Source organism: Brachionichthys hirsutus, chromosome 4 (assembly GCF_040956055.1).
Source record: "Brachionichthys hirsutus isolate HB-005 chromosome 4, CSIRO-AGI_Bhir_v1, whole genome shotgun sequence".
In the NCBI taxonomy this organism is placed as follows: Eukaryota; Metazoa; Chordata; class Actinopteri; order Lophiiformes; family Brachionichthyidae; genus Brachionichthys; species Brachionichthys hirsutus.
In genome coordinates this window covers 5012963-5039088 of record NC_090900.1, presented here as the reverse complement: position 1 = coordinate 5039088, position 26126 = coordinate 5012963, and the positions used below count along the sequence as shown (strand labels likewise).

The following is a 26126-nucleotide window of genomic DNA, read 5'->3' as shown; positions in this document are numbered from 1 at the left end:
CCGACAGCAGAGACACACACCTTAGAAAATGTGCTCCTGAACTAGCGCTGTTTGTGGAGACAGCTAAGCCCCCTGGCTCTGCTGCTGCTGCTGCGAGAAGACATAACTTCCGCACAGAGAAGGCAGAAGTATGGAAGCCGACGAGGGGCCGTAAGCACCTCCGCCAAAGCATGACGTCGTAAATAAATAAATCATCACGTCGTTTCCCTCACATGGGTATTTAGATTTTTATTCGCCTATTATTATTGTTCTTAAAATGCTGTTAAACTGTTATACCCAAGCATTTTCTCTCACTGTAAAGAAAGAAAATAAGAGATTTATAAAAAACAAAAAAAACAAAGAACCATCATTCATATCCGATCCACTTGAGAAATGTAATAAACACTTCTTTACGCCCAAAGATTCACCACTAACACAAAATAATTCAAAACGTGTTAACAGTTTTTCTAGATATTACATCTTGTGAACAGACAAAAAAAAAGAGGATAAGCATAGCATCTCCATGAAAAAAAACGCATGTACAGCGCTGTCATTGCTGTAAATAAAGTAATAACTATATTACTTTATATAACTATATATACATATATACTTTATAGAACTATTTTTGTTAAAATAGAACGTCACATTCTGTCTTTGAATGGTTTGCAGACACACACACACACACACACACACACACACACACACACACTCACACACACACGAAGTGCAAATGGGCGTGCATTTTCCACTCAGGTTCTCCGCCCAGTGCTCAGAGTCCTTCAGGAAGCCCATGTTAAAAAATGGCTGCAGTGGATTCACCGATAACTAAACAAGTCACGAAAGACGCTCGAGAAGTCGGGACCCTTCATGCTCATATTTGCCTCGGAGACGCTGCGGACCGTTTAATTTACGACCGACATGGAATCTCTTTTCCGTTCAAGAAATTATACCAAGACAGGAAATCGGTCATCATTTTTGTGCGGGTAGGGAAAAAATATTTCTGATCTAAACAGGTTACGGAAAAGTTATATTTATAAAACCACAGCAGGCTGGAAAAAGTACCCTGAGCCATGAAAGATATCACTAAAACAAAGCGTCAGCGTTCCTGGGATGGAGCTTCCCATGTTAGGATGGATGGAAATGGATGAAGGACCATAACTTTAGGTGAAGGATAATCGTGTAGCCTAATAAGTACAAGAAAGAGATGAGGATGTTTAAAGAACTGTTGGAGATTGCAATTTCATTTCACCATAGTCTATTAACGTATTATAAGGTTACTGTGTGTTAATTGTCCATGCAGAATTTCCTGTGCTACAGCTGTAAAGAATATGTGGAAGACTTGAGCAAAGTGCCCGAGGAGGTACTGAAGGTAAGTTCTGATTCAAGATTAATGAATGCGCCACAAGCTAAAATTGCAGTGGTGGAATGTCTGAGTACATTTGTGCGAGTACTAATATATATGCATTAAAGGTTCTTGTATTTTGCTACAAGCAAATTTCCCCAGCGTGTGATTAACAAGGCCTCCCTCAGTATTTTTGGTTTGATGCAGCTTGATGCAGAGGCAAATATTATACTTTTGATGGACCACAATTTTCCAGCAGCTGGAACCAGTTACAATTTCTGTCATGATAAGTTTTCCTTTAGGATGTCTGTGGCGATTCTGAATTTCCTCTATGAATTGTGGGAATTTTCTTACATCCAAAGTGAAATAACACTTGATTGACAGGTGAAATGCACCACAGAATGGAAAAATGTAAATATGTAACTTTGGAAGTTAAAAATATGACTTTTTATTTATGCAAAACACAGAAAGGTGACATTACAACATATGATGATCTTATGGATACATCACTGTACATTAAACTACCCATCAAAATTTAAACTTAAATATAATAAAATGGGATATACTGACAGAAGCACTTTGTCATCAAATGTGAGGCTCAATAAATGAATCTTAATATCCAAAGTTTGCTATGTATCATTGCAGGATGCTGACATTAGACTGGTCGTAATTGGTCAGTCTTCTCCTTATCATATCGAGGTAGCGGCCAAATCAATTTGTGATTCTTATAATTAATTTCTGCCTGTCACTGTCTGATCATTTACTTTTTATTTGTGTCTATAGCCATTCTGCACACTAACAGGATATCCTTACGAAATGTACGTGGACCCTGAGAGATGCATTTATCACGAGCTTGGGATGAAAAGCGAGGAGAAATTTACAAAGTCTGGTAATGAAATAAAAATATGACTGCCTACTTTATATTCAGAGATGATTAATTAACAAAAAAAATTGTGTGTGCGCATTTAAAGCCAAGCCCAGTCCCCATGTGAAGTCTGGGATTATTATGGGACAAATAAAAAGCATATGGAGGGCTATGACGAGCCCTATATTTGACTTCCAGGGTGACCTACAACAGCAGGGTGGTGCCATTATTGCAGGACCAGGTAGGTTGCCGCTCTAAATGTTTCTGTATCAAAGTAAAACATTAACTTTTTATTTCCCTCACTGCTTTACATGTGTTATAACTCTACCATTCTCCTCTTCATGCAGGCACAAAAGTGCATTTTTGCCATTTTGACTCAAACTACCTGGATCACATGCCCATCAACTGGCTCTTGCAGCTCGCTGGAGTTAAGCAGACTCTAGACTTCAGTAATAAGTCAAAGATCATCCATGTGTAGCCATGAGACCGTATCACTGTTATTAGAATTTTGTCCCTTTTTTTTGCATTTGTATTTTACGGTTTCTGGTCTAAATGAAGGTTTTTGGTTTTTAATTTTCTGCCTTTTCTATCAGATTTTTTATATAATAAATCTTATGTCGTGTAATTTTTGCTTCTTGCATCCTTGAATAAAGATAGATAGCCCAAAGGTATTTATTTAGGAAAATGTTTTAATGGTCTTCTTTATATACCCATTTTCCTCACACCCACACATTTTATACTATAAATAAAGTCGGACTTCTATTTTCAGACTCCATTTAAAACTGTGTAACGTTACCCACATACGCTCATGCTCATAGCGCAATCATATCCAAATTGGATCTGCTCAGCAAAACAACTTTTCAGACATGGAGCTGCTGCAGCAGTCTGAGGGGTGTGCGCTGGACCTCTGATCCTGAAACGTCACATGACGGGGATCCAGAAACCAGAAAACCTGCCCCTGCAAACAGACGTCACAGCCGGCAGGGAGGCTGAAGCAGGGCATCTGTACCTCAGGTACAACACACACATACGCATATTCAGTATATATACCGACCACCAGCAGCGCAGGAGCCAGAAATAAGACAATAAAAAGGAACTGCCGTGGCGGTCTGTTGGGACTGCTTAACAATGTCCGCCGCACCGCCCTGAGGAGAAAGATGAAGCGCAAAAGCGAGAGGAGACGAGCCGAGTCGAGAAAAAAGCGCTGCGCAGCCCAAAACAGCTCAGAGGCGGCGCCTAACTCTGATGTTTACATTGAGATAACAGGTAAGAGGGCTGCAGCACGGACCCCGTCAACTTTACGCCCAGTTTGGCAAATGTCGCAGATTGCGCATGCACATTGCTGCGTTTTATGTGGACAGAATGTTTATTTGATTTCAGGGTTTTTTTTTTACCTGATATGGCGACACCGTGCGTCCTTTTTTTTTATCGTTAATTCACTGGTTTGGATTTATTTATGCACAAAACGCACAATGTTTGCATGACAGATTTGTCACGGCATATTTGCAGCAATACTCTACGCAGGAGCTGCGCTTCCTCGGCACCGTCGTGATTTAAGAAGGGTGTGACGGTTATAAACATACATAAAGGAATGTGCGGTACACTAATGTCATCAATAAGCACAGTCAACGCGCTGTCCAAGGTTAATTTGTATTCCCAATGGCGTTTTTCGTAGTTCTTCCATCTTTGCCGAGCTCAAATATGAGAGAGGGCGTTTCGCGAAGTGGGAATCACAAACTGATTGGCTAAGGTATGCTCCCAGCAACAGCTTGAACAACATCCAGCGGACCTATCAGGTGTCTCTCCGACAGAACTTTAAACTGAAATGGGCTTGATTGACGGACATTTTCGCCAATTGCCTAGTGGTGTGCCCATCTCCCAGCCAATAGTAATCCGCAGAAGAAAATAGAGGTGGAGTCAGGCGGAGATGATTTTCTAACATGGTGCGCACTTAGGCACGAAACTCTCTCGCTCCGTGAAGAGATCTTTCCCCCGACGAGTGACAGTTTTTGCTCCAAACTTTAAGTTAGTTTTTAAATGGGCAATTCTTCGCTTATCATTTGAACCAAGGACGTTTCACTGCAGAAAAAAAAAAAAATCTTAACTTTGTACAAGATGACCGCGGATGGTACTTCGTCGAGATCTATTGAGTTCATCAAGGGTGAGTAGCTAGACGCGAATTTAAAGTAAGTTGTTTTCAAAGAGGAGCTGTTCTCAGGGAAATGGAGACGGACACAACATTCTGCACGACCAAAGCGAGTAACTGCCTCTCTTTTATCTTCCCTCCTTCCTCCAGATCAACTCTACTTCTCCACACTCAAGCAAAAGATCAAGAGCACGGCCGAACGACATTGTTTCTGCATAGATGAAGAGCTGTCATATGAAAAGTAAGTTCAGTCACGTTTCACTTTTATGTTCGATTGCTGAATTATTATTTTTTTTATCCATTTACCAGTAATGGAGCTTTACAGGGGGGGGGGTAGGAAAAGAGCATTTTAATCTACAAAACAAAACAAAAAACTGCATCGAGCCTATAATAAAAAACGACAAGAGCAATGGTAATAACAAGCAACGACTTTGTTAATAATATAGATTTTTTTGCTTAGTACTTGTCAAAATCAATATTCCAAATGTCTTGCTTCAAAGCACGGTGGTGAATGCTGCTTGTCCCTCAACCGTCTTTTTCACCATTTAGTAGACAATACTCTGTTTTAAAGTTTTAAATCAGGCACCCAGACACATCGGCACAGACCGAGCTTCAGAGCTAGAAGCTGTGGAAATGCCCGTCCGTTGTTACGGTTGTGTGATTGACATCTGGACAGGTGTCTGAGTTGTGTGATTGACATCGGGACAGGTGTCTGAGTTGTGTGATTGACATCTGGACAGGTGTCTGAGTTGTGTGATTGACATCTGGACAGGTGTCTGAGTTGTGTGATTGACATCTGGACAGGTGTCTGAGTTGTGTGATTGACATCTGGACAGGTGTCTGAGTTGTGTGATTGACATCTGGACAGGTGTCTGAACTTGTTATAGAACCACTTCATGGCCTCGTCCTTGCAGCCTATTCTGACCCACTGTAGCATCAAACAGTCTCTACACAGTCTGATAGAGCTCATTCGCTTCAGTCCAATGGTGTCTGTTAGCATGAATTGCTACTTTACCACCATCTCTTTTTTCTCCCCCCCCCCCACGCCCTCAGTTTCTACGCGGACTTCGGCCCCCTTAACCTGGCCATGTTTTATCGCTTCTGTTGCAAGTTGACAAAGAAGCTCAAGGTAAAGTAAAGCATTGCTTCCTGAAAGAAAGACGAATCAGCAAATGTTACGTTTTAAACGACACAACCTCGATGTCTAAATTGATAACTCAAATGGTTTTGACTTTTATAGACCTGCTACTTTGTGGCCGACGCAGAAATATTCACAAAACCACGCCGAATTATTCACATTTGTAGTATTTTTTTATTTAGTTTGTGAATAAAATTGTCTATATCCATGAGGTATTTAACTTTAATCTAGCTATTGTAGCTCACCATAATGACTGCGGTGCATGTCGACTGATTCAGATCGATGGCATGGTGTAACGCGTCTTTTTATGCTGGTTCTGTTGGTGTCTTTGCACAGTCCATTACACTTTCAAGGAAGAAGATCGTATTTTACACCTGTGGAGACCAGAAGAAACAAGTCAATGCTGCTTACCTAATCGGATCTTATGCAGTATGTGTCGTACACGTTGCTACCTACATACTGTATTTTGAAATTAAAGTGGAATGCAATTCAAAAGAGGTACTTGCTGATTGGGATATTTGTGTTTAAAGGTAATGAATCTAAACATGTTGCCAGAGGAGGCTTACAGTCTGCTGGTATCGAGGAACTCAACATACATTCCATTCAGGTAACAATCCTCCTCTCTGTCCTCGTTACAACGATGATACTACCAAGTAAAAAAAAAAGAAAAGTAAAATGTTCAACTAAGATTTAAAAAAAAAGACATTTGCAGAGTTGGTGATAGAAGGCATTTGCTGGTGAAGTTCATGAGGTCGCACCTTGCGGAATAACTATTCTGAAGGAGATGAAGCATCGTGAGAGTGTCGTGCTAACTCAGCTGGTCTTTATTGATATTGTGTGTTCAGAGATGCTTCATTTGGAACCTGCTTGTACAATCTGAGCATCCTTGATTGCCTTCGCGCTGTTCACAAGGTACGTCATTTCATGATCCTTTCTGCGTCTGCTTGCTGCGTCACACTCCTCATGACATTCACTCCCTCTCCAAAATACATCCCAGGCTTTGCAGCACGGCTGGCTCGATTTTTCCACTTTCGACGTTGAGGAATACGAGCACTACGAGAGAGCAGAGAACGGAGACTTGAACTGGATAATTCCGGGAAAGTTCCTGGCATTCAGTGGTCCTCATCCAAAAAGCAAAATAGAGAATGGTCAGTCAAAGACGCCTTAAGCCTCCTACCTTGTTTTTAAGGCGTCGTAAAACTTATATACATGCTTCTCGTCTTACCCCAGGGTACCCTCTGCATGCTCCCGAGGCTTACATTCCATACTTCAGGAATCATAACATAACGGCTATCGTCAGACTGAACAAGAAGATGTACGACGCCCGGCGTTTCACAGAGTGTGGGTTTGAGCATCACGATCTGTTCTTTGTGGACGGGAGCACACCGAACGACTCTATCGTAAGGAAGTTCCTCAACATCTGTGAGAATGCGGAAGGAGCCATCGCTGTCCACTGTAAAGGTCAGAGTTCCTCCCTGCCTTCACAAAATAAGAATCTTTGTTCACTTGAAGCCTCTTCATCTGCTCAGGATTATTTACGCGAGACATTCAGTGTCATATCCGCTTGGTTTATTTTAGCTGGTCTGGGGAGGACCGGCACTCTGATTGGCTGCTATATGATGAAACATTACCGCCTCACTGCTGCAGAGGCCATTTCCTGGATACGCATCTGCAGACCAGGGTCCGTCATTGGACCTCAGCAAAACTTCGTCGACGAGTACGTGTTTGCTGAAACGGGACTTACATAAATGTGTTTTGTTTTTTTTTCTCAAATATTTCTGTGTCCTTTTTAAAATATCAATGATTAAATAAATAAATCAAAAATCATCCACAGAAGGCAGAACAGTTTGTGGGCTGAGGGCGATGTCTTCCGGGAGAAGATGCTGAATGAACGAGAGAACGGCAAGCTGGCTGTGACCAGGATTCTGTCTGGAGTGGACGACATCACAATCAACGGGAGCAACAAGAACAGGCACTCGAAGAAGGAGGAAACGGATCTGGTGAGTTTTGCAGCGACGCACTCGGGTACAGAGATCTCTGCTTGATTTTTGAACATAAGGCAAACAAATCCACTCGCCTCACTTTGTTTGTTTGTTGGATTGTGTTTGTTTTACAGTACAATGATGAAGAGGAGAGAAATGGTCTCACACAGGGAGATAAACTGCGTGCCCTGAAGAGCAAGAGGCAGGCCAGATCATCTTCGGGTTCACTATCGTAAGTTCCCATACGGCCTCATAATACACCGTGTCCTTATGCTGTAGCTGTACTGTAATTGTGTATACAGTAGCATTTAAAAATGTTCATAGTGAGCAGGGAGCGACTTTGTTGTTTTTTTGTGATGATTATCATTTCATTAGTTGAAACTGTCGTAAATGTGTCTTCGGGGTAGTTTGCTTTTTATACGTGTCTTACGCACGACTTTTCCTACCCATGCTTTGTAATTTTCATCCTGAAATCATAAGTTCAGGGACCAGGATTCAGGTTGTCATCAGTCACATTACAATACTTCCTCCCGTTTCTTTTTTTTTTATGTTGTGATTTGCATATCAAGTTTGATTCAAGTCATCCTTTGATTTTAGAAATAATCAGTCAAGGAAATAACAGTTCAACACAGAGAGAGCCAAAGTTATTTATAGCTGAACTGGAATAATTTGAAAGGCAGTTTTCCAGAAGTATTTTTTTCCAAGAGCTAGATTTACAGTTGTGGTTGATCTAGACGACAAGAACTTCTTAAATTACAGCAATTCAATGAAGATTACATTTCTGTTGGTATCCGAGGGCAGTTTCTCTCGGCGGCTCAGGTTCCGGTACCGACTGAATCCTCTCGCAAAGCAACTGCAGTAGTTTGTCAAATGTCACGTCAGCACTGGATGTGTGGATACAGGCGAGACATAATCTTAAACTATGTCAGGCCTTGTTGTGAAATCCATGTTTTGTCACTGAAAGGAAAAAAAATGTGTATTGTTACCTACTGTGTAAGTTTGTGATCGGCACAAACGGAAATGTTCTGTGTGGCTTGGAAGTTGATAAATTTGAAAGCGATTCATCTTAGAAATGTCAAACAATCGAATAAAACGGTACCAAAAAAGAAAAGTCAACGGGAAGTTGCCTCTCAGTGACTCGGAACTTTTATTCACTTTTGTTTCAGATACATTTAATTGTATGGACCAAGCAAGAGCACAGTTGGACAACTTTAACACACTTCTCTTCTTCCCCATTGTTCCTTAAATACCGTTTCTGTAATTTGTGCCCATTTAAATCAGGCATCAGCTCGGCTGGGGACGGTCTACTGGCCCTCGCCATTGTACCCACATGGCTTTGGCTTTTGTTGTCCCGTGTCAGGCAGGTGATAGTGTTCTGCTGCAGCCTCATGGGTACGGTGTGGCCGATGTGTTGCTTGCCATTCAAAAGATAGACAAAGAGTTGGGGAGAGGATGTGAGGTTTTGTATGATGGAGGTAAGAGCATGTCACTTCCTTTCCACCTGACATCCTCCTCCTGTGTAGGACCGGTCGTGGAACGGTATGGCTGACTTGAATTTGTTCTCTTTTCTTTTTTCCGTCTCTGGATGACGATGGTTTGTGAAGCGGATATGCACTTAGTGGGATGCAGAACATTGAACATGCCTTTCATTACCGAGTGACGCTCCCCAGTTAAACCTGCTGAACTTTTTAACTGCGCAAACATTATTCCACCAATCCGTTTCGCCTTTTAAAATGTTTCATCGCTTGGCTTGCTCCAGTACCATGGCGATGTCAGTTCTTGTTCTGATCAGGAGTAGGTACTCCTTATTGTTTGGTTCAGCACATGTATTTCCTGCACAACCGCTGGTGTATATGGGGAAAAAGTACTATGGTGTTGAAGTGATCTTTAATCAAGGTTTTAATTGGGCGATGTTGGGACAGTAAATTCCTCCTGATCGTCACTCCTACCAAAGGATATGAAACAACGAATGTGAGATGAAAGGGAGTTGGAGCAGATGGGAGCTTTGCTTCCATCTCAGGTCTTATCTGCGTATGCGCTGCTGTACAAACATGTAACTTTCAGCAGAAAGTCACCATCTGGGCCCGCTTTGTTTTACCTAGTCAGACTGAAATGCATGTTGAATTCCAGCAAATATCACATAAATGTTTATGTGTAAAGAATAAAAAAAAAAGAAAACCCCTTTGCCTTTTCTGCCGTTACCATGCATGCTACGAGGCATGAAGCCCTTTGGAAATGCACGCTTGGACATATCTGTGTTTGCGTCTAACATGTAATGAGTGTTGGGCCTTATTGTTTTTCCATTGATTTTGTGACTGGATCAGGATGTACGCGCTTCTATATAAATTGTCGTGCAACAAATTTTAATACAGCGGAACCTCGGGTTTCCTTAATGAATCGGTAGTCGAACAACTCGGGCAAAACAAATGGCATTTAAAATGCCTTGGAAGTTCAAACACGAGTGGAGCCGAAGTGAACTGAAGGCAGATTCTACCCGAGTGGGTTCATTTTGAGTCAACCTGCCATTGGAGAAAGACTGTGTGCAGATTCTTCGATCCAAAGAAAAGGCAGCAGTAATACTACTGGAAAAGAAAAGAGGAAAGTAGTGAGAACCGCGGTTGAATCGAAGAAGTAAAATGGTCGCCAAATATGTAAATATAGTCGGTTTTACAGAACTAATTATGTTCGACAACCGAGGTTCCACTTTAAATGCTTCTAACATTTGCGTAACCAGTTTCAGACATGATTCTGTGAACACAGCTCTGTATACTGTCAACTTGAGAATGATCCATATCTTCTTCAAAATTCCCACATCTGTCGGGATCGAGGCAAACCGCTAACACGTCAGAATGAATGAATGAATATGAACGTTTCCGGGCGCAAGGCTCTTTAACGGGTATTTCATCTAATCCAGTCCCAGTGGAAAAACAGCATCAGCGGCATTGTGTCCTGCCTGGACTCTTGTCTCTTGTCTGTTGTCTCTCCTTCCTTCTTTTTTCCCTCCCCCGTTTGCTTTTCTTGTTGGATTTGTCCTCCTTTCAGATGGCTGGTAGCCATGCTGCTCTCCTCCCTGTGTAGCCTTGCCCTGTGGTGGATTGTGTTTGGCTTCCCTTCTTCCATCCTGCATTTCTGTATAGACGGGTTAGGATTTCAATGACTCTACCGCCCATCAGCCCCCCCAAAAACCTGTCCTGCCCCGCTCCCCCACTTCTGGAGCTCTAACTCAGAATGCTGTAAGTGGAGACCCCAGTCTCTTTTTAATTCCCAACCCAAACCAGAAATGTGTTGAAAATCCTCTACTTCCTGGAAGAACGGTCAGCATGAGGTCGATGAGCTGAGACTGCGTTAAACACGAGAGGCTACTGCTTCGTCTTCATCAATTTTCTCTACATAATAACGCAGCCATCTTTAAATATCCTGCTTTACTGGCTGGCTGCGGCGCCAACGGTCAAAATGAAACCCAAAAAGAACATTTGCAGTTTACAGAAAGGTAAATTCACGGGTATAGTGCCAACTTGTGGCTTTCTGGTATTTGGCTTCAACCAATTCCACGTGGCAGCTGCAGCTACAATAACAAAATGTGATCAGAGTTTTACAAATCATGCCCATCTCCGTATAGCCCCCCCACTGCTCTCACATTTCTCTCAAAATGTTAAATACACCAATTTTACTCTCGTTCTTTCCTGTGGTGTCCTTGTGTTTTCACAGACAAGAGGAGAATAAGATTCAAACCAGGGCGTCGTCACAGTCCCTCAGGTAAAGGTCGCAGCCCAAGCACAGCATGCGTGCGTACATGCGCTCACCAGATGTGCTTCAAACCGAGTCATCTTCTCGTGCAGCGCGGTCATCCTGCAGGCCAGTGATCAGGACTGTCAGGCCGGCGGCCGGCCGGTAGCTCTGTCTGATCAGTCAGACAGCAGAAAGCGGACCAGAACCTCAATGCCTGCCAGAGTAGGGGAAAGGTGAGTGTGGGTTTTGAACTCGTCACCCATCAGTAAGTTTATAACCTTGTGATTAATGATTAATGACTAAGTAAACTATAAGTAGCTCACCGTTGAATTAAGCAATATCTCGGGAGTCAGAATAAGCTTTTGGCAACGTGTTCATTAAAGGTCTAACGAAGGACTTAATCCTTGACATTTCAGCTTCATCTCATTCCTTAGTCTGCAAAACGGACTTCCCAAAAATGAAGATGACCTTTGAGTTTAGGTTATTTTTGTTAAACCAACTAACCTGACATGAATTACCAAGCTTTCGATTTGAGCAAGTCTTCCCTTCTTTAAATTTTAGACACAATCTCTTTATTCCATGATCCAGTACATTTCTTTTTTTTTTTTTATTACATTAAACTATTTCAATGTTTTATGAAAAAAATAATCAACCCATAACAACAAAAGCAAGAGACGCATGGATCCTTGTGGAGTAAATAACAGCATCCCTTCTCTCTGCCAGCTCCCTGTGCCACACCCGACTGGTCAGGTCGCTAGGCAACATGCATGTAGTGACTGCCGACAGAGACCTAATGTCTTGTGAGCCATGTGGCGGCCGTAGAGACAGAGCCAGTGCCGACACAGGCCCTCTCATCAACTTAAACACGGCACAGGTCCACCTGCAGGCAAGATCCATTAGACCTACTCTGAGCTGCATTTTAGCACACAAACAGAATATATTTTCCTACTGATGTTTTCTATGAGCAAACATTCTCTCTGCTGCCCAAACTTCAATGTTTTTTCCTCCGTTTTTGGCAGCCATAGGATGAGCAGACGTCTGTTTAAGATCGTTCCCGTTGGTGTCTGTGTAAATCCGGTGACTCGGGGGCGCTCCGTCTTTCTCCTTCTAAAGTTCAAGATGGTGGTCGTGTTAAAACACTGACTTGGGCAATGTTTGCAGGCTGGGATGCATCGATTACAATTAAACTTCCATCGAGAGCTCACTTTGAATCCTTTTGATCTGTTTAGATCAAAAGGATTCAAAGGGAAACATTTATAGCCTAGTTTGGAGAAAAATGTCTTTTGTTTTTAAGGCAAGTCAGACCTGAAATAATGGATGCTCAAATTATTTAGGATTATCTTTTTTTGTCATTTTATATAAGGAGATAAGTATCAGGTTACACTCAGCGGGTCCGTCCATTCAACCAAGAGAATGTGTTCTGTCCCCGTCTTCTTAAGAAAATGCTGGACAGATGAAACTCAATGATTTTACTTCCCATAGCTGGATTCTGCAATTTGCTTATTTTTACATTTTTGTGCATTTTGGAATGTAGACACTTCAGGACTGGATTATCTCCAGTGTCCTTGGACAGAGATATTCTATTTACATTTTTGAACTATTGAGATTTCAGATTTACATCCAACTCATTTTATCAGACTATAGTGACCGGATGTTGCAACCCAGCCAGTTCCTATGCTGAGCCTGAACTAACGCTCATTATGCACCGCTGTCAGGTTTCTAAATGAAACTCGACCTGCCTTCATCTCCCTGATGCTCCAGCTTTCCTTGCATGCGAGAGCTCAGAGCAGGGGCTTCGGGTTGGCTTCAGCTTCTCTGGATTCTTCCTCCTGTGCGGCATTCTGAATGCCACGGCTTCATCTTTATTTTGCTAATCTGTAATGCTCATATCGTTTCTTCTCTTCTAGATGCAAGAGACGCAATGTCTGCAGAGGACATGAAGCTCGCAGCTCTGTGCAGACGACTGATTTTCCCAGGCTAAGGTATCCGTCGCTACTTTGGCTGTAAAGACCCTATCAAATGGAAAAGGAAATTCATCTCTCTGAACACTAACTTTGTTTTTACAGTCACTCCGTACCCAAAGCTAGAACTCCTCTTCTTCGGTGAAGCTGTTCTGGAGCTCCTGAAGAGTTTTTGACATGAAAACCAACTTCTTTAAAACTGCACTAGACTCAGTTGCAGTTTGAGAAACAGAACGGGACAAACTTTAACCAACATGTTATGTCTTTTATAGATTTGAAGTCAAGTAATTTATCCTTAAGGCACTTTTTTTATTTTATTTTAAACACACACACCATGTAACGAGTTTTTAATGGTTGTTCCTCCTATTTTTCTGCATTGAGTAGCAATAATTGGGCACATGAATCAAGAAGAATTTCTCCAAAATGAACACTGTGCAGCAAATATACTGAGTTCGAGGACGGAAGATCCTCATGGATTTTGAGAAACTTGAAGATGGATTTGGCAAAGAGTGTGCTCTTGTCAATAATCCAGTCACGAAACTCAGAATACTTTACACAAACCGTACTTTGAGGCTCTGGCTTGCCTTCTATTCTTATTGACTTAGGACTCTTTCCAGCTATTGTACTTCCACACTGTAAATGTCAATTTTTATATGCCCCGTTTGTATTTTTTAAATGTTTTGTACTATATTTGAATCATATTATGAAAAAGGTTGCTGCTCCTAACTGGGCTTGGTCTAACTCCCATTTGTTCATAATCCGCTGAAGACGTGTGCTTGAAACTTAAAATGAGATTTTTCAAAAATAAAATGTACTCCAAGAATCTGGCTTGTTCTACCGTTTCATTCAATACAGTATCGGAAGCTCATCTCACATTACCTGATTCTTCACAGCAAAATTTGTGTAAAAATCACTCAGCGCTCAATATTTATGTCTTGACATCCTTGTTTTACTCTGGAAAAAAACATACAGCTGCAAGATAAACTTGCAAAATACATTTATTCTCAAATCGGTGCTTTCAGTGTGAGAACAGAGAAAAAAAAAAAAATCAAATAAAACCCAAAATTGTATGAAGAGCAGAAACATTTCCAGCAATTGTGAAGTGCAAACAAGTATTTCCCACAGGAGACAAATGGAGAGGAACTCATTCATCTTCCTGCGGACAGTGCCGGGAAGTCTTCTGGGTCATCCGGGTCAGGAGCCAGGTTCGTCTCCTGGTGGGATAATGAACATTCAAATGCCAAGGACAATTCGGACAGAATCAATACGATGTTTTAGAACATGTGTCTTCTCTTGAGCAATCTAAAAATCAGTGAAACACAAATAGAGAACTCACCCTCTCCAGTATTGGCTTGGCTCTCTCCAGGCGACTCGCCGGGCCACCTCGCGCTCCCCTTCCCCGGCCCCCACGACTGGGACGTCCAAGACTACCGAAATTGATTTCCAACAAGGAGGTGATATCATTCACAGATTTACGGAGGAAGTTTCCTTCATCCTCCATGTCCTCAATAGTCCCTCTGACTTTCTGAAGATGGGAGGGGAGAACAGCAGCTCTATTAAACACCATCTACGTCTCATAAATGAGGAGATCTATACAAATGCTGGGACTGAAATCAGCCCGAGGTTGCTCCACCTTGTTAGCATCATCTTCCCAGTGAGAGCCTTAAACGGCTTTAACCTCTCACCTCCGGGCACTTGGACTGGTGGATGACTTTGGCTTTGGAGGGAATCTTATTCTCCGCTTTGCGGATATTGAACTCCGCCTTGGGACGACTCACTTCCTGCAGGGTCTTCCACTCATCTAGGGTCATCTCCATAGCAACCTGGACCACCATCTCTCCATCCTCTTGCACTGCTCTATCAAGCAAGAGAAGCCCACTTTTATTATTTTTACATCTGACTTTGGAGAAGCTTTAACAGTGTAGGCTGTAAATTCAGCCAATCCTCTAATCAATGCATGGATATCTAAAAACAAAAGACAAATCTTAATTTTTGTATTTTTTTTTTTTTTACCTAGTTTGGCTGAACATACAAAATAAGAGCATATGTCCAGGTTAGTTAAATTGGAATATCCAGTATAGTTTGAAATTAAAATAATTAAACTGTAAAATTATTATGAGATGCACACTTTTATGGCCCCAAACATTTTTGAAATTTCACTGAATCCTCTCCTGTGTTTATTGGGAAGACATTTATTGACCATTCCATATTATGTATTGATACTGCTTGAGTCAAGAAAGATAAAAAGTTATAATTTAAGACTCACAAAAACGTAATGTCGGTGAATTTGCTGTCTTTTTTTCTTTGACTGATAAACTCCGATTGATTTCTAATAAATCATTGTGCGTCACTCACTGGTTCTCTTTGTCTCCAGGTAGTTGGGGTTCCTCAGGTTTGACCGGACCATCTGATGTCACCTCCATTACTTCACTTGACAAAGGGACACGGATGAGCAGAAATGCATCTGTTGTGCACGCACGTGCATAGAGGCATGTTGTAAATGAAAGTGAACTTACATTGCCGTTTCCTTTACGCTGCCCCAGTTCCAGGGTCCTCTGCCTCCTCTTTTGTCCTCAGGAGAGTTTCCCCTGCATGAAAAATAAATACAGTTTTCAATACACTTATCAAAAACATTCATTTACACGAGCGTGAACAAAAGACTGACATTCCAGCGTGTCTATCATACTCTCTTTTTCCCCTCGGAGCGAGGTTTTCCGGGTTCCTTGTAAATCCTCCTCTACTTCTTCTCCCTCTGTTCCCTCCTCTGCTCATGACATCAAACGCTGCATTCTCAGAAGAGCTGAAGATTCAGTTTAAAGCGTCATTGTGTTGTCCCTGGAAATGGTCCTTGTTTGAAAGAAAAGACATACTTTGGGATGGAGAACTCCTGTGGATACTCCACTTGGTGGGTCCCACGCTCTCCAAAAGCAGCTCTCTTTGCAGCCCTCTGGGGTTCCCCTCTAATTCTTCTGCTCTCTGCTCCTGCTCCTGGTCCGGGTCTAGGACGCTGCTGCTGCTGCTCCTTGTGATCTGAAGACAGATCATCACTTACAGATCAAATGTGCATTCATTTTGTCTTTTCATCACATTTCCACCTGTCTTTGCCGGCGGCATGAAGTCAAAGATTTGTGAATTTCCATGATGCAAGTCTGGATCCCTACTTCTTCTATGCGTACCTTCTTACGTTTCACAGATACAGGAAACCCATTTGAGTCTTTTTTTTTTTTGCTTCACACATATATATCTGTATATCATAATAATAATGATAATAATAATAAGAGTTTGGGTCGGTGACCTTTGGCTCACCTGGAGCAGAGCTTTTCCCATCAGAATCGAGAGGGAGGCGCCTGTCCTTCTGGGATTCCTTCTGACCAGTGTTTTGCTGCTTGCATTTCTTTTTTTTCTTCTTCTCCTCTTCTCCTTTCTTTTTCTTTTTCTCTTTCATAATTTCCACCTGGCTCAAAAAATCGAACGGGTCAGCGTCGCCGTCCTCCTGACCCAGGAGATCCCCGAACCTGTTCGCCACGACGCATCCGTAGACGTCCGGGAGCATTTGAACCTGTGAACCCATCAGGAACGACTCCGAAGTGTTTCCCCTCCTAACGATCGAGCCACACGGACAGAGATCAAATGCGACCATGTGCCTTCCGCTGCAGGTGAGCGTCCGAGAGGCCGGATTGTGGACTGGATGCGTCTAATTGTTTGCTGGTGTGAACGGAAACGAAGCCACGCCCCCTCCGCCCTAAATCTCCACCTCACAGACTTTTAAGGTGCTAGACAGGTTTATGCCAAAATTAATTTTATTTTACGCTTACCAAGCAAATAAACGTCTAGAATAAATACTGCATTAAGGCCAAAGTTCTAAGGGAATTTATTCAGCCCTCATTGCATTTCAGGTTTATTGTTGTTTGGCTTCCATTGTTCAGAGGCTGTGTGAAGTAGGACTGTCAATTATCTACAAAGAAAACTCTACTGTTGCTATGAGACAATATGTGATATTCAATATAGGAAGAAAAATAAGACTTTTAATAAAAGCATATATACATTACAATTCAGGATATGATGTACAAAGTGGAAATCTAAAAAGTTAAAAACTGATGTCATACAGCTCTGCCGTCCACTTCCTGCACAGAGTGTAGAAATCACATTTCATATTCCCAAACTAGCTTTTCAACATTTCGCATTAAAGTGGACTTTCTTTGATTTTTGTAATGTATCACTTTCTTCCTGATTCACAGCGATTGGACACATAATCTAAAATAATCCTTGTTTTCTATTCCTTTTCGCTCACACAGTACTGTCTTTGTTTCAGTCTTAACAACATTATTCCATGAGTTTGGCGCCTCCGGAAGCGGAACTCGGTTACCTTTCCCTTTAAACCGGCCGAAAACGTAATAACATAAACACGCATCCCCGCGCGGGAAAGTCCCATCTGCATTTCCGGGTTGTAAAGTTAACCGCCCTTCACTTTCATTGGCTACGTAGCGGCTGAACGGCGATTTCATTTGCCAATATACACGTCAGTCTACGGAAGCGCGCTTCTAGTATTTTAAATCTCATTGGACGAAAGATAATTCGACCAATCATTGCATGTATAACTGCCTCTGTTGGCCTATTGGCGCAGAGGCTGGGTGGGCGGATCTATTTGGACTCTATCATTGGTTGCGTTTGACAAGTCGGGCTCGGATTCGCGCAGCCGATTGGCTAGCCGTCTGCTCTGCTCAGGCGCGATTTTGCAACGCGGGACGAGTTTCTGTGGGCGCGCACACGAGTCGGTTAGAACGAGCCGCAGCGGCAGGCGCAAAGTTAGCATCGCTTCGGGTCGGATCTTTCGTCGTGAGGGACGGATCCGAGATTTTCTGGTTCCGCTTTCCTGTTCGGACATGAAGGGCATATTCACCCCGGATTGAAGATACTTTTTATTTACAACTTTTCCGTGCGTGAAGTTGTTTTGGGGACTAAAATCCTCGTTCTTATATCCACGCAATGGCTGACAATAAGCATCCGCGATTCGTTTTCTGCAACGACTCTCCCAAAAGAGTTTTGGTGTCCGTCATCAAGACCACTCCGATCAAGCCCAACAAAGCGGAGGCTCCGACGCCCACCAGTCCCGGCTTCAGCGACTTCATGGTCTACCCGTGGAAATGGGGGGAGAACGCCCACAACGTGACTCTGAGTCCGAGCTCAGCGAGCGGCGCTTCCTCGCCGACCGGCACCCAGACGGCCGGAGAAGCGGACATCGCTCCTTCACCCGAGCAGATCAGGGTAGGCCGATTGTTCCTTGTTTTAGTAAGCGTGACTCCGGTCGTTTTTGAAAGCTTTTGTTATTAACATTTTAACGAGGCCTCATTGGGTTAACACGGGGCTCGTTATAATGACCTCTTTCATGGACGCGAACTATTACTAACCGTGTTATGAAGGTTAATAGAGTGTAAAGTTAAACTGTTATTACAGACTTTAGCAATAATGTATTTGAATATGGCCGAGATGGAGTCATTTAAAAAAAAACGCCCGCGCATTAGGGGGCGAGCTGGTGGATTTTAAACTCCGGTTACTTCCTGATTCTGGAGCAGCTGCCCATGCATGACGTTTAGTCGCGCGCCAAAACGTGAACCGGATGTGGATGAATGTGCTTCCTGTTTCGACGAAATACGTCATGAAATAAGTTTTGCTCTGAACATGTAAACGATTTTCCATAATTAAAAAAGAAAATTATATGGTTGCTGTTCAACAATATGATGATGATGAATATATTTATTAGATAGAATGTTAGAGTACAAGTACAGTCAAACAGTAGCATGTATTACAGTACAAATACAGTCAGACATCCTGTCTAAGAGGAGCATTTCAAAAAAGCCCTTAGTACATAAATCATCTACATTTAACAATACCAATAAAATAAAAATAAATTACTCCACAGATGCAAAATAACAATAAATTAAAATTAAAAAGACACATAATATGTACAACGTAGGCGGACAAAAAAAAGGGTCGGCATGACTATCTCTGTTTCTGCCCCCCTGAAAGGTGTATTTTTAGGGCCGTTTTGAATGAGGCCGATGCTAATCTGTTGCTGCAGCTAACGCTGAGTGTACTCCTTTGCCAGGATGGGATCCGCAGAGGGCGTCCGCGAGCCGACACGGTGCGGGAGCTCATAACCGAAGGGGAGACCTCATCGAGCCGTATTCGGTGCAACATCTGCAACAGGGTGTTTCCCCGAGAGAAGTCTCTTCAGGCTCATAAGAGGACTCACACGGGTGAGAGGGACTGTGAAGCGATCGCAGCACCAATACGAGTCTAGAATGGATACAGGGAATGTTTTTGTGTGAGGACATTATGAGCTGTATTTTATAAAAACCTTCGCAATGCTGTTTATTAACAACAATCCCTATTTTCCCTTCCCCCAGGAGAGAGGCCATATTCATGCGATTACCCAAACTGTGGGAAGGCCTTTGTTCAGAGCGGTCAGCTGAAGACGCACCAGCGGCTGCACACGGGAGAGAAACCTTTCGTCTGCTCGGAGAAAGGTGAGTCTGAAATGTGGATGCTTTTTTGTTCGTAGAGGAAATAAATAATAAACATTTATTTTTAGATTCGTCGTTCAATATCTTGTCGTTTTATCCATAGGATGTGGAAATCGGTTCACGCATGCCAACCGTCACTGTCCCAAGCATCCGTTCTCCCGCCTGAAGAGAGAGGAACCAAAGCAGGGGCTGGGGAAAGCCCAGTCCGTGGACAATAAGGCTGTGGCAGAGTGGCTAGCAAAGTAAGCAAACACTCAGGGATACCTCATTGTCGTGCTTTTATCACATTTGTCAAGGAGGTGTACCTTTTTTTTTTTTTTTTTAGCAAAATCATACTGTAACCACAGTTTGCACATCCAGTGTGATTTCCAGCTTGGTTTGTGTTAACGCGCTCCTCCTTTTGTAAGGTACTGGCAAACCCGCGAGCAGCATTCCCCTCCAAGCGCCAAGGTGAAGCCGCAGGGCAAGGAAGGAGTCGAGGACCAGGAGCAGCAGGATCCCATGGAGTTTCTCCAGACGGATGAAGAGGAAGAAGATGCAGAGGAAGAGAAGGGTAGCCAGGGAGGAGGGGCTGCCAAGTGCCGCCTCCAGGAGCAACGAGAGCGTCTCCACGGCGCTCTGGCACTTATCGAGCTGGCCAACAACCTGTCAGCCTGAGCACCCGCCCACTTCCCCGATTATAGACTTTGACCTCCAGCCCCAAACCGCCTTCCTGAAGTATGTGCTGTAGCTCGAGATTAATTAATGCAGATCAATGACTAGTTTAGTTTTATTCTATAAAGTTTTTTTCCAACCAGACTTTGAGAAAGAGCTAAATTGGCGAGCGGTCCTTGTGGACGTGCTAGCGTCACTTCCCCGACTCGGCGCCAGGAAGGCACAAAACTAAAGCACCTTATTCAGCTTCCATTTTATCCTTTTTCTAGGCTGCTATAATTGTAGATTTGACGATATGAAGAATGTCTTTCTTTCTCCTGTCTTCTAAAGGCAAAGGAAGAGTACCTATTATAACGTTTTGTTTGCACTTTGATGGTAACAAGTTTTTAAACAGAGTTTGGGGGTGAGTGTAACGGTGTGTGTGTGTGAGACTGTGTATTAGGGATTAAGCTCAGATGGCAGAATGATACAGGGTGTGGTCGTGTATATAGGAAACACAAAAGTTGAATTCCAACTGTCAGATGGCCTCTCGTCACGCTCCCGGGTTTCATCTTCAGTGTTGTGAGCGCTGTTTACAGTAGCGGTGGTAAACGGTCCTCTCCGGACAGTGTGAATAGAAACCAGACAGGCGACCCGGATCAGTTCGGTATATTTAAATAGGCAAAAGGGGAAGTGATCAATGTAAGTCTAATTCAGAAGTTCGGTACTGTACTAAAAATTCAAACTATCTCTCTTAGGCGGATTTCCATGATCTGAATGATGCCAGAGAAGCACCAGGATGTCTTTGTGACTCTGGTGTCTCCTGGATCAAGGCAATTCATGCAGATCAATAATATTCAACAACACCTGAAGTTCGTGATTGTGTTTTCAAACGTCGCTTAGCTCCTTTCCGGAATCCCCCCCCCCCCCGATGGATATGATAAATGTGTAAATCCTGCCGGCCCGAGCGTTTAACCAGCCTGGAGTCTTTCTGATAGTAAAGTGTTGCCCACCTTTTATATTAAATGGTGGCTGACCAGTTATAAAGCAGACATTGTGAAGTTGTCTGGCGCTTCATCTCACGTCAAAGGTTTTATTATTTGATATTTATTTTTTTTTTGCCATATTTTCCTTTTTTGTTCAAATTTTAAAACCCTGGAATCATTTGATGTTTGCAGAGTAACAAACCATTCTGTCAAGTTGTAGAAACAAACCCCGTTGGGATACGTCCAATCCACGCATCCTATAGAAGTACTTGTCAATCTTGGATTAAGCTCCCAAAGCACTGAATGTTAAATGACGGACGTGTAGACCCATATATATATATTTTATAAACTGATTTATGTAGTGCTGGGTGTTCTCTTCATTTTGCTACACTACATCTTTACACTGTAAGAATCCTCTTGTCACTCGAAATATCATGATCCAGTTCATTTACAAACTGCTTCTGTGGCGTTGCAGTGAAACACAAAAACCAGCAAGTCCTTGATAATCAAAACACCAAGTGATTTATTGTAGTCGCTCGTAGCATATTGTGAAGCATTTCTAACCTTTTTAGACTATTTTGTGGTTTGACAAGAGTAAGGCATTTAATATATACACATTGTTTTGTGTTAGGATGTGGAGCGTGCACAGTTTGTGGAGTGATTTGATGTTGCATTTCAGTTTCAGTTCTCCCTCTGCTAGCGTCCCAGCAGCTTTAGACACGTGTAGAACATGCTCGGGAGACATTTTATTACACACTTCAAAGGTAGCATTTCTCTGACAGGATGTCCAAACTGTTTTAATCTTGGTCTTCAATAAACATTCACTGAACCTTGTCTTTTTGCTCTTGTGGTGAAATAGGGACAATTGTAGACAAAAAAAAAAAAAAACTGTTCTCCAATATGGAGCAGAACAACGCCCCCAAGTGGTGAATGGCGAAACTCAATTTTAACGCCTTCCCGTTGAATCTTCTGTGATTTGAATTTTTACTTCTTGTGCTGAATTCCTCCCAGGTGCTTTGGTGTTAAAGGCGAGACATGAGTAAGCGAGTCCACCTGACATACTGCGATGCAAAAGATAAAAACAAACTGTTAGCAGTAGTTCTATTGCATTGAATGTCACTGAGCTTTGGTTTAAAAAAGAAAATGCTAATTTACTGATTTATTTTAGAGGGCTGTACATCCTTGGCTGCACCATCTGGATTATACTGTAGCCCAAAAACGTAAAGAAATGTGTCCCATGTTTGTTAATGACATCCCATCAGACTGTTCACTATTCACCGGTGAGGTTGGGTTTCAATTCTTAATGATTCATTTATTTACAGCAAATAGAATAAAAATAAAAATAAAAAACATTCTCACCAAATGCTGAGACCAAGGAAGTTGGTCCAAGAGAAATGGTAGTCTCCACTCACAAAGATGCCGATATAAGCGATAGCCACATTCTGAAGAGAAACGTAATGCAAGTTAGAAATTATGTTGTCGGTAGAAATTGAAGTGTCAAAACAGTTTTTATAAAATTCTTATGACCGTTTATTAATTTATTCAGTGTGATATAGAATCCAGGCACACATTCAGGTTAGATCTCTTTGCATTTTAATCATTGAAATGATACACGGTGCGCTTTGCAGTCCTAATATAGAAGCCCGATCAGAGTATTCTTACCTTTATTGCTCCCACTACTGTGGTAGTAAGTGCTGAGTTATAATAGCTGCACAAGACTATGGAATACATCAGCACAAATCTGGAAGGAAGAGACGCACATCTGGGTAAGCTGAGGAGGTAATAGAGGTGTAATCGAACAGTTTGAGCCCAGTTGTGTTGACGTACCCCATGAAGCAGGACATGAGGAAACAAAAAATAAATGTGGCTTTAACCCAGTCCTCAAATGTGACTGCCTGCGGATCAGAACATATGGGGGGGGGGGGGGGGGGAGGTCAGGGAGTAAAATCTTGCACAAACCCTGGATCAGATCATTGTTTCTCCGGGTACCTTTTGCAAATCTCCGGTAAGTGCACTTGCCATGAGAGTGGGCACTATTGTGATTAGTGCATTGTAAACTAAAACACCATACTTCCCAAGGCCCTTCAGAAAAAAGAGGGAACATACGCTCTGTAACAAACTGCAGGCGCTTTCAATGTGTTGACATTTGACGGTTTTAATAATTCATATATTACTGTATCAGTAAAAAATGTAAATTGTGTTATGATTAATAAACTAACACATTTTTGTAATTATTATATATTTACCTTTGCGTATTTACTGGGCATGTTTCTTTTATCAGTTTTTATAATGTACAATTTATACGAGTATCAATGCTTATATGATGTCTTATAAAGTTATAGGACTTAAAAAGTGAGAATTTAGGACTGAGGAAAAGTTTAACTGTTTTCAGTGTTTGGCAGGGTAACTGTAATACACATGATCCTTATCAAATACTACATGAAGCAGTTAAATACACAGATGTTGTAAAAGTGCCAATATAATACAGTGCAGTCACTTCTGTCTGGGTCATGTTACCTCGGTGCCCAGGTTTTTTGTGGTGTACACGCTGCTCGCTGCAGTGAAGGCATCATTGAGCAGAATGAAAGTGTATGCCTCAAGATCAAAGGCCAGGTCAGAACTAGACGGAAGGGAAAGCACAGTGTCGGCACTATAATGAATCCAGTGGAACAGATTTACTTCAGGAAACCTGTACCTTGCAGCGACTATGGCACCGAGAACTATGGCCACAACGCTGTAGACGAGGCGTTTGGGGAATGTTTTTCTGGAATAAAGAAGAACAATTGATTGAAACATTGTGATAAAAGGAAAAAATTTCTTGTTGAGATCTTTGTTGTTTCGTTGAACGCATCTGTCTTTTTACGGAAGCGTGCCATGCCATGCATAATGGTGCCTCACACTAAGAAGGTCACAGGTTCAAATGCGACTTTCCAAGGGCCTTTCTGTGAGGAGTTTGAGTGTTCTCCCTGTGTCTGCGTGGGTTCTCTCTGGGTTCTCCGGGTTCCTCCCACCACAAAAAAACATGCACAATTAGGTGAATTGGTTACACTAAATTGCCCATAGGTGAGTGTGTGTGTGTGTGTGTGTGAATGATTTTCTGTCTGTGTGTGGCCCTGAGATAAACTGGCGGCTTGTCCTGGGTGTACCACGCCTCTCGCCCATTGACTGCTGGGATAGGCTCCAGCACGACCAGCGACCCAGTGGCGGACAAAGCGTTCAAGAAGATGAATGAATGAAAAAGTGCTCCAAAGCCCCATCAGCAATAGAAACATCTGAAGTATTTCTTACCTTAGTATAAATATCTCCAAGACCATCGTCATCAATATAGTGAATTTCCGTAACACTGTAAACATGGGTAAACTGTAAAAGTAAACATGTTTGATGGCATGAATGAGCGTCATGAAACATCAGGACCCAAAATCATCTTTGGTAACATAAAAACAGACCTGAGTTTAATTTTTGGCAACATAAAAACAGACCTGAGTTTTTTGGTGCTCGCCAGTCCTGTGATGTGGTTCCCGACATACAACAAAGGAAGAGGGAAAATCTGGCACGAAGATGCAGATGCATTTTTAAGGAAATCATATGAAAATAAAGACGCTACCTTTTCAAAATATAAAACATCAGTGCTCACTTTAAAGATAATGCTTCTGCTGAAATCTGGGAACTGGATTGTTTTGGTCATTTTGGCAGCGTAGAGGATGACGAGCGTGGCGATCATCTGAAAGAACCAAAGCGCTGGAATCTGTGCGTGATCGTTAGAAACAGAGAGGAACGGAGAACAAACCTGCGACACCGGAGCTTTGATCGATCCATTGCACTGGAGCACATGGTGCCAGCGTTGCGCTGCAGTTAAACCTCAAGCTAGTTTAAACAGACTCATATATCTATTAGACTGGCAGTTTAATACTCAAAGCACAAGCCAAATTAGTTCAATAACTTAGTAATAACTAAATTAGTAACTTATTATTTTATGTATGCAGGGTGTGTTCAGCATCTTCATTATGTATGCCGACATAAATTATTTATTTTAATGAATTCTTAATGACAATATCGAGTAATTAAGCTAAGCAGCTGCGTTTTGTAATGCGCATTTAATAAATGCAAGATTATTCAAAAAAATAAAAATAGAACTGTTTTGAGTCATGGGGACCTTTGTCCCCCCCCATAGAAAGTCTAAGTGCGCCCCTGCTGGGCAGCTTACCTGGCCAATGCCCAGACACAGGAAAGAGGGAAACCTGCGAAACGAGCACATTAATAATAATAATAATAATAATAATAATAATACATTGTATTTATAGAGCGCTTTTCTAGACACTCAAAGTCGCTTAGAAGACGAGCCGAAGGATTCCAGATGGCTTTTCCTTTCATGTCTGGGTTCTAGATCACGTGATGACAGAGACTCCTCCGCGGACCCACCTGTAGGTGGTCAGCACGGTCTTATTCACCGCCGTGATCAGAAACGAGCTGCCGGCGTAAAACGCAGCGGAGAGGAACTTCCGCCGTACGGAATGTTCGGCTGCTTCTGGACAGACGTTATCAGGCATGTCCGGACGGCGGTCATTAAAGTGCTGCTTCAGTTCCTGATTTATCGCCACCGCACAGGAAGTCACATGGCGTCACAGAAACCTGCTGTTTATCAATGCCGACAACTTTTTTAAATGTTTTTATCTAATCACTGACCATTTGCAACGATTTATTACTTACATGTTTAAAAAAGAAAATAATAAAATGAACCGATTGTTTTCTTTGTTTTGACATGTCGTTTTTTGGGCAGAACATGCAAACTCCTTACAGAAAGGCCCCAAGTTGGATTTGAACCTGCAACCTTCTCGCTGTGA

At 42.3% G+C, this 26126-nt stretch overlaps 5 protein-coding genes across 6 annotated transcripts; 3 read left to right on the top strand and 2 right to left on the bottom strand.

Moving 5' to 3' along the window:
* The first annotated feature begins 767 nt into the window (after positions 1 to 767).
* Positions 768 to 2802, top strand: prxl2c (peroxiredoxin like 2C). Of its 2 annotated transcripts, XM_068738688.1 has the most exons (6): positions 768 to 962; positions 1280 to 1348; positions 1967 to 2020; positions 2105 to 2210; positions 2293 to 2427; positions 2534 to 2802. In XM_068738688.1, exons 1-6 carry the CDS (start codon positions 780 to 782, stop codon positions 2662 to 2664), a joined length of 678 nt encoding a protein of 225 aa, XP_068594789.1. In that variant the 5' UTR covers positions 768 to 779; the 3' UTR covers positions 2665 to 2802. The 2 variants fall into 2 exon arrangements, with proteins under 2 accessions (XP_068594789.1, XP_068594790.1); XM_068738689.1 differs by lacking the exon at positions 1967 to 2020.
* Positions 2803 to 3343: 541 nt separating this feature from the next.
* cdc14b (cell division cycle 14B) lies at positions 3344 to 13957 on the top strand. Its single transcript, XM_068760855.1, has 16 exons — positions 3344 to 3452; positions 4483 to 4573; positions 5386 to 5461; positions 5807 to 5899; positions 6001 to 6077; positions 6316 to 6382; positions 6468 to 6618; positions 6701 to 6931; positions 7049 to 7187; positions 7305 to 7470; positions 7587 to 7684; positions 11161 to 11208; positions 11292 to 11414; positions 11905 to 12067; positions 13089 to 13163; positions 13248 to 13957. The coding sequence occupies exons 1-15, from the start codon at positions 3344 to 3346 to the stop codon at positions 13119 to 13121; spliced, it is 1665 nt and encodes a 554-aa protein (XP_068616956.1). The 3' UTR covers positions 13122 to 13163; positions 13248 to 13957.
* Positions 13958 to 14290: 333 nt separating this feature from the next.
* Positions 14291 to 16713, bottom strand: LOC137893375 (intracellular hyaluronan-binding protein 4-like). Its single transcript, XM_068738836.1, has 8 exons — positions 16449 to 16713; positions 16013 to 16172; positions 15808 to 15942; positions 15659 to 15730; positions 15498 to 15572; positions 14828 to 14999; positions 14479 to 14667; positions 14291 to 14356 (listed from the first exon to the last, which is right to left on the bottom strand). The coding sequence occupies exons 1-8, from the start codon at positions 16711 to 16713 to the stop codon at positions 14291 to 14293; spliced, it is 1134 nt and encodes a 377-aa protein (XP_068594937.1).
* A 1415-nt stretch (positions 16714 to 18128) lies between these two features.
* On the top strand, positions 18129 to 20323 carry znf367 (zinc finger protein 367). Its single transcript, XM_068738788.1, has 5 exons — positions 18129 to 18407; positions 19249 to 19399; positions 19550 to 19669; positions 19770 to 19908; positions 20074 to 20323. Exons 1-5 carry the CDS (start codon positions 18129 to 18131, stop codon positions 20321 to 20323), a joined length of 939 nt encoding a protein of 312 aa, XP_068594889.1.
* Positions 20324 to 21459: 1136 nt separating this feature from the next.
* slc35d2 (solute carrier family 35 member D2) lies at positions 21460 to 25832 on the bottom strand. The gene is made up of 12 exons (XM_068761064.1): positions 25705 to 25832; positions 25490 to 25523; positions 24920 to 25006; positions 24765 to 24832; positions 24574 to 24645; positions 23981 to 24049; positions 23803 to 23905; positions 23275 to 23367; positions 23113 to 23180; positions 22948 to 23026; positions 22645 to 22727; positions 21460 to 22346 (listed from the first exon to the last, which is right to left on the bottom strand). The coding sequence occupies exons 1-12, from the start codon at positions 25830 to 25832 to the stop codon at positions 22232 to 22234; spliced, it is 999 nt and encodes a 332-aa protein (XP_068617165.1). The 3' UTR covers positions 21460 to 22231.
* Positions 25833 to 26126: the final 294 nt, after the last annotated feature.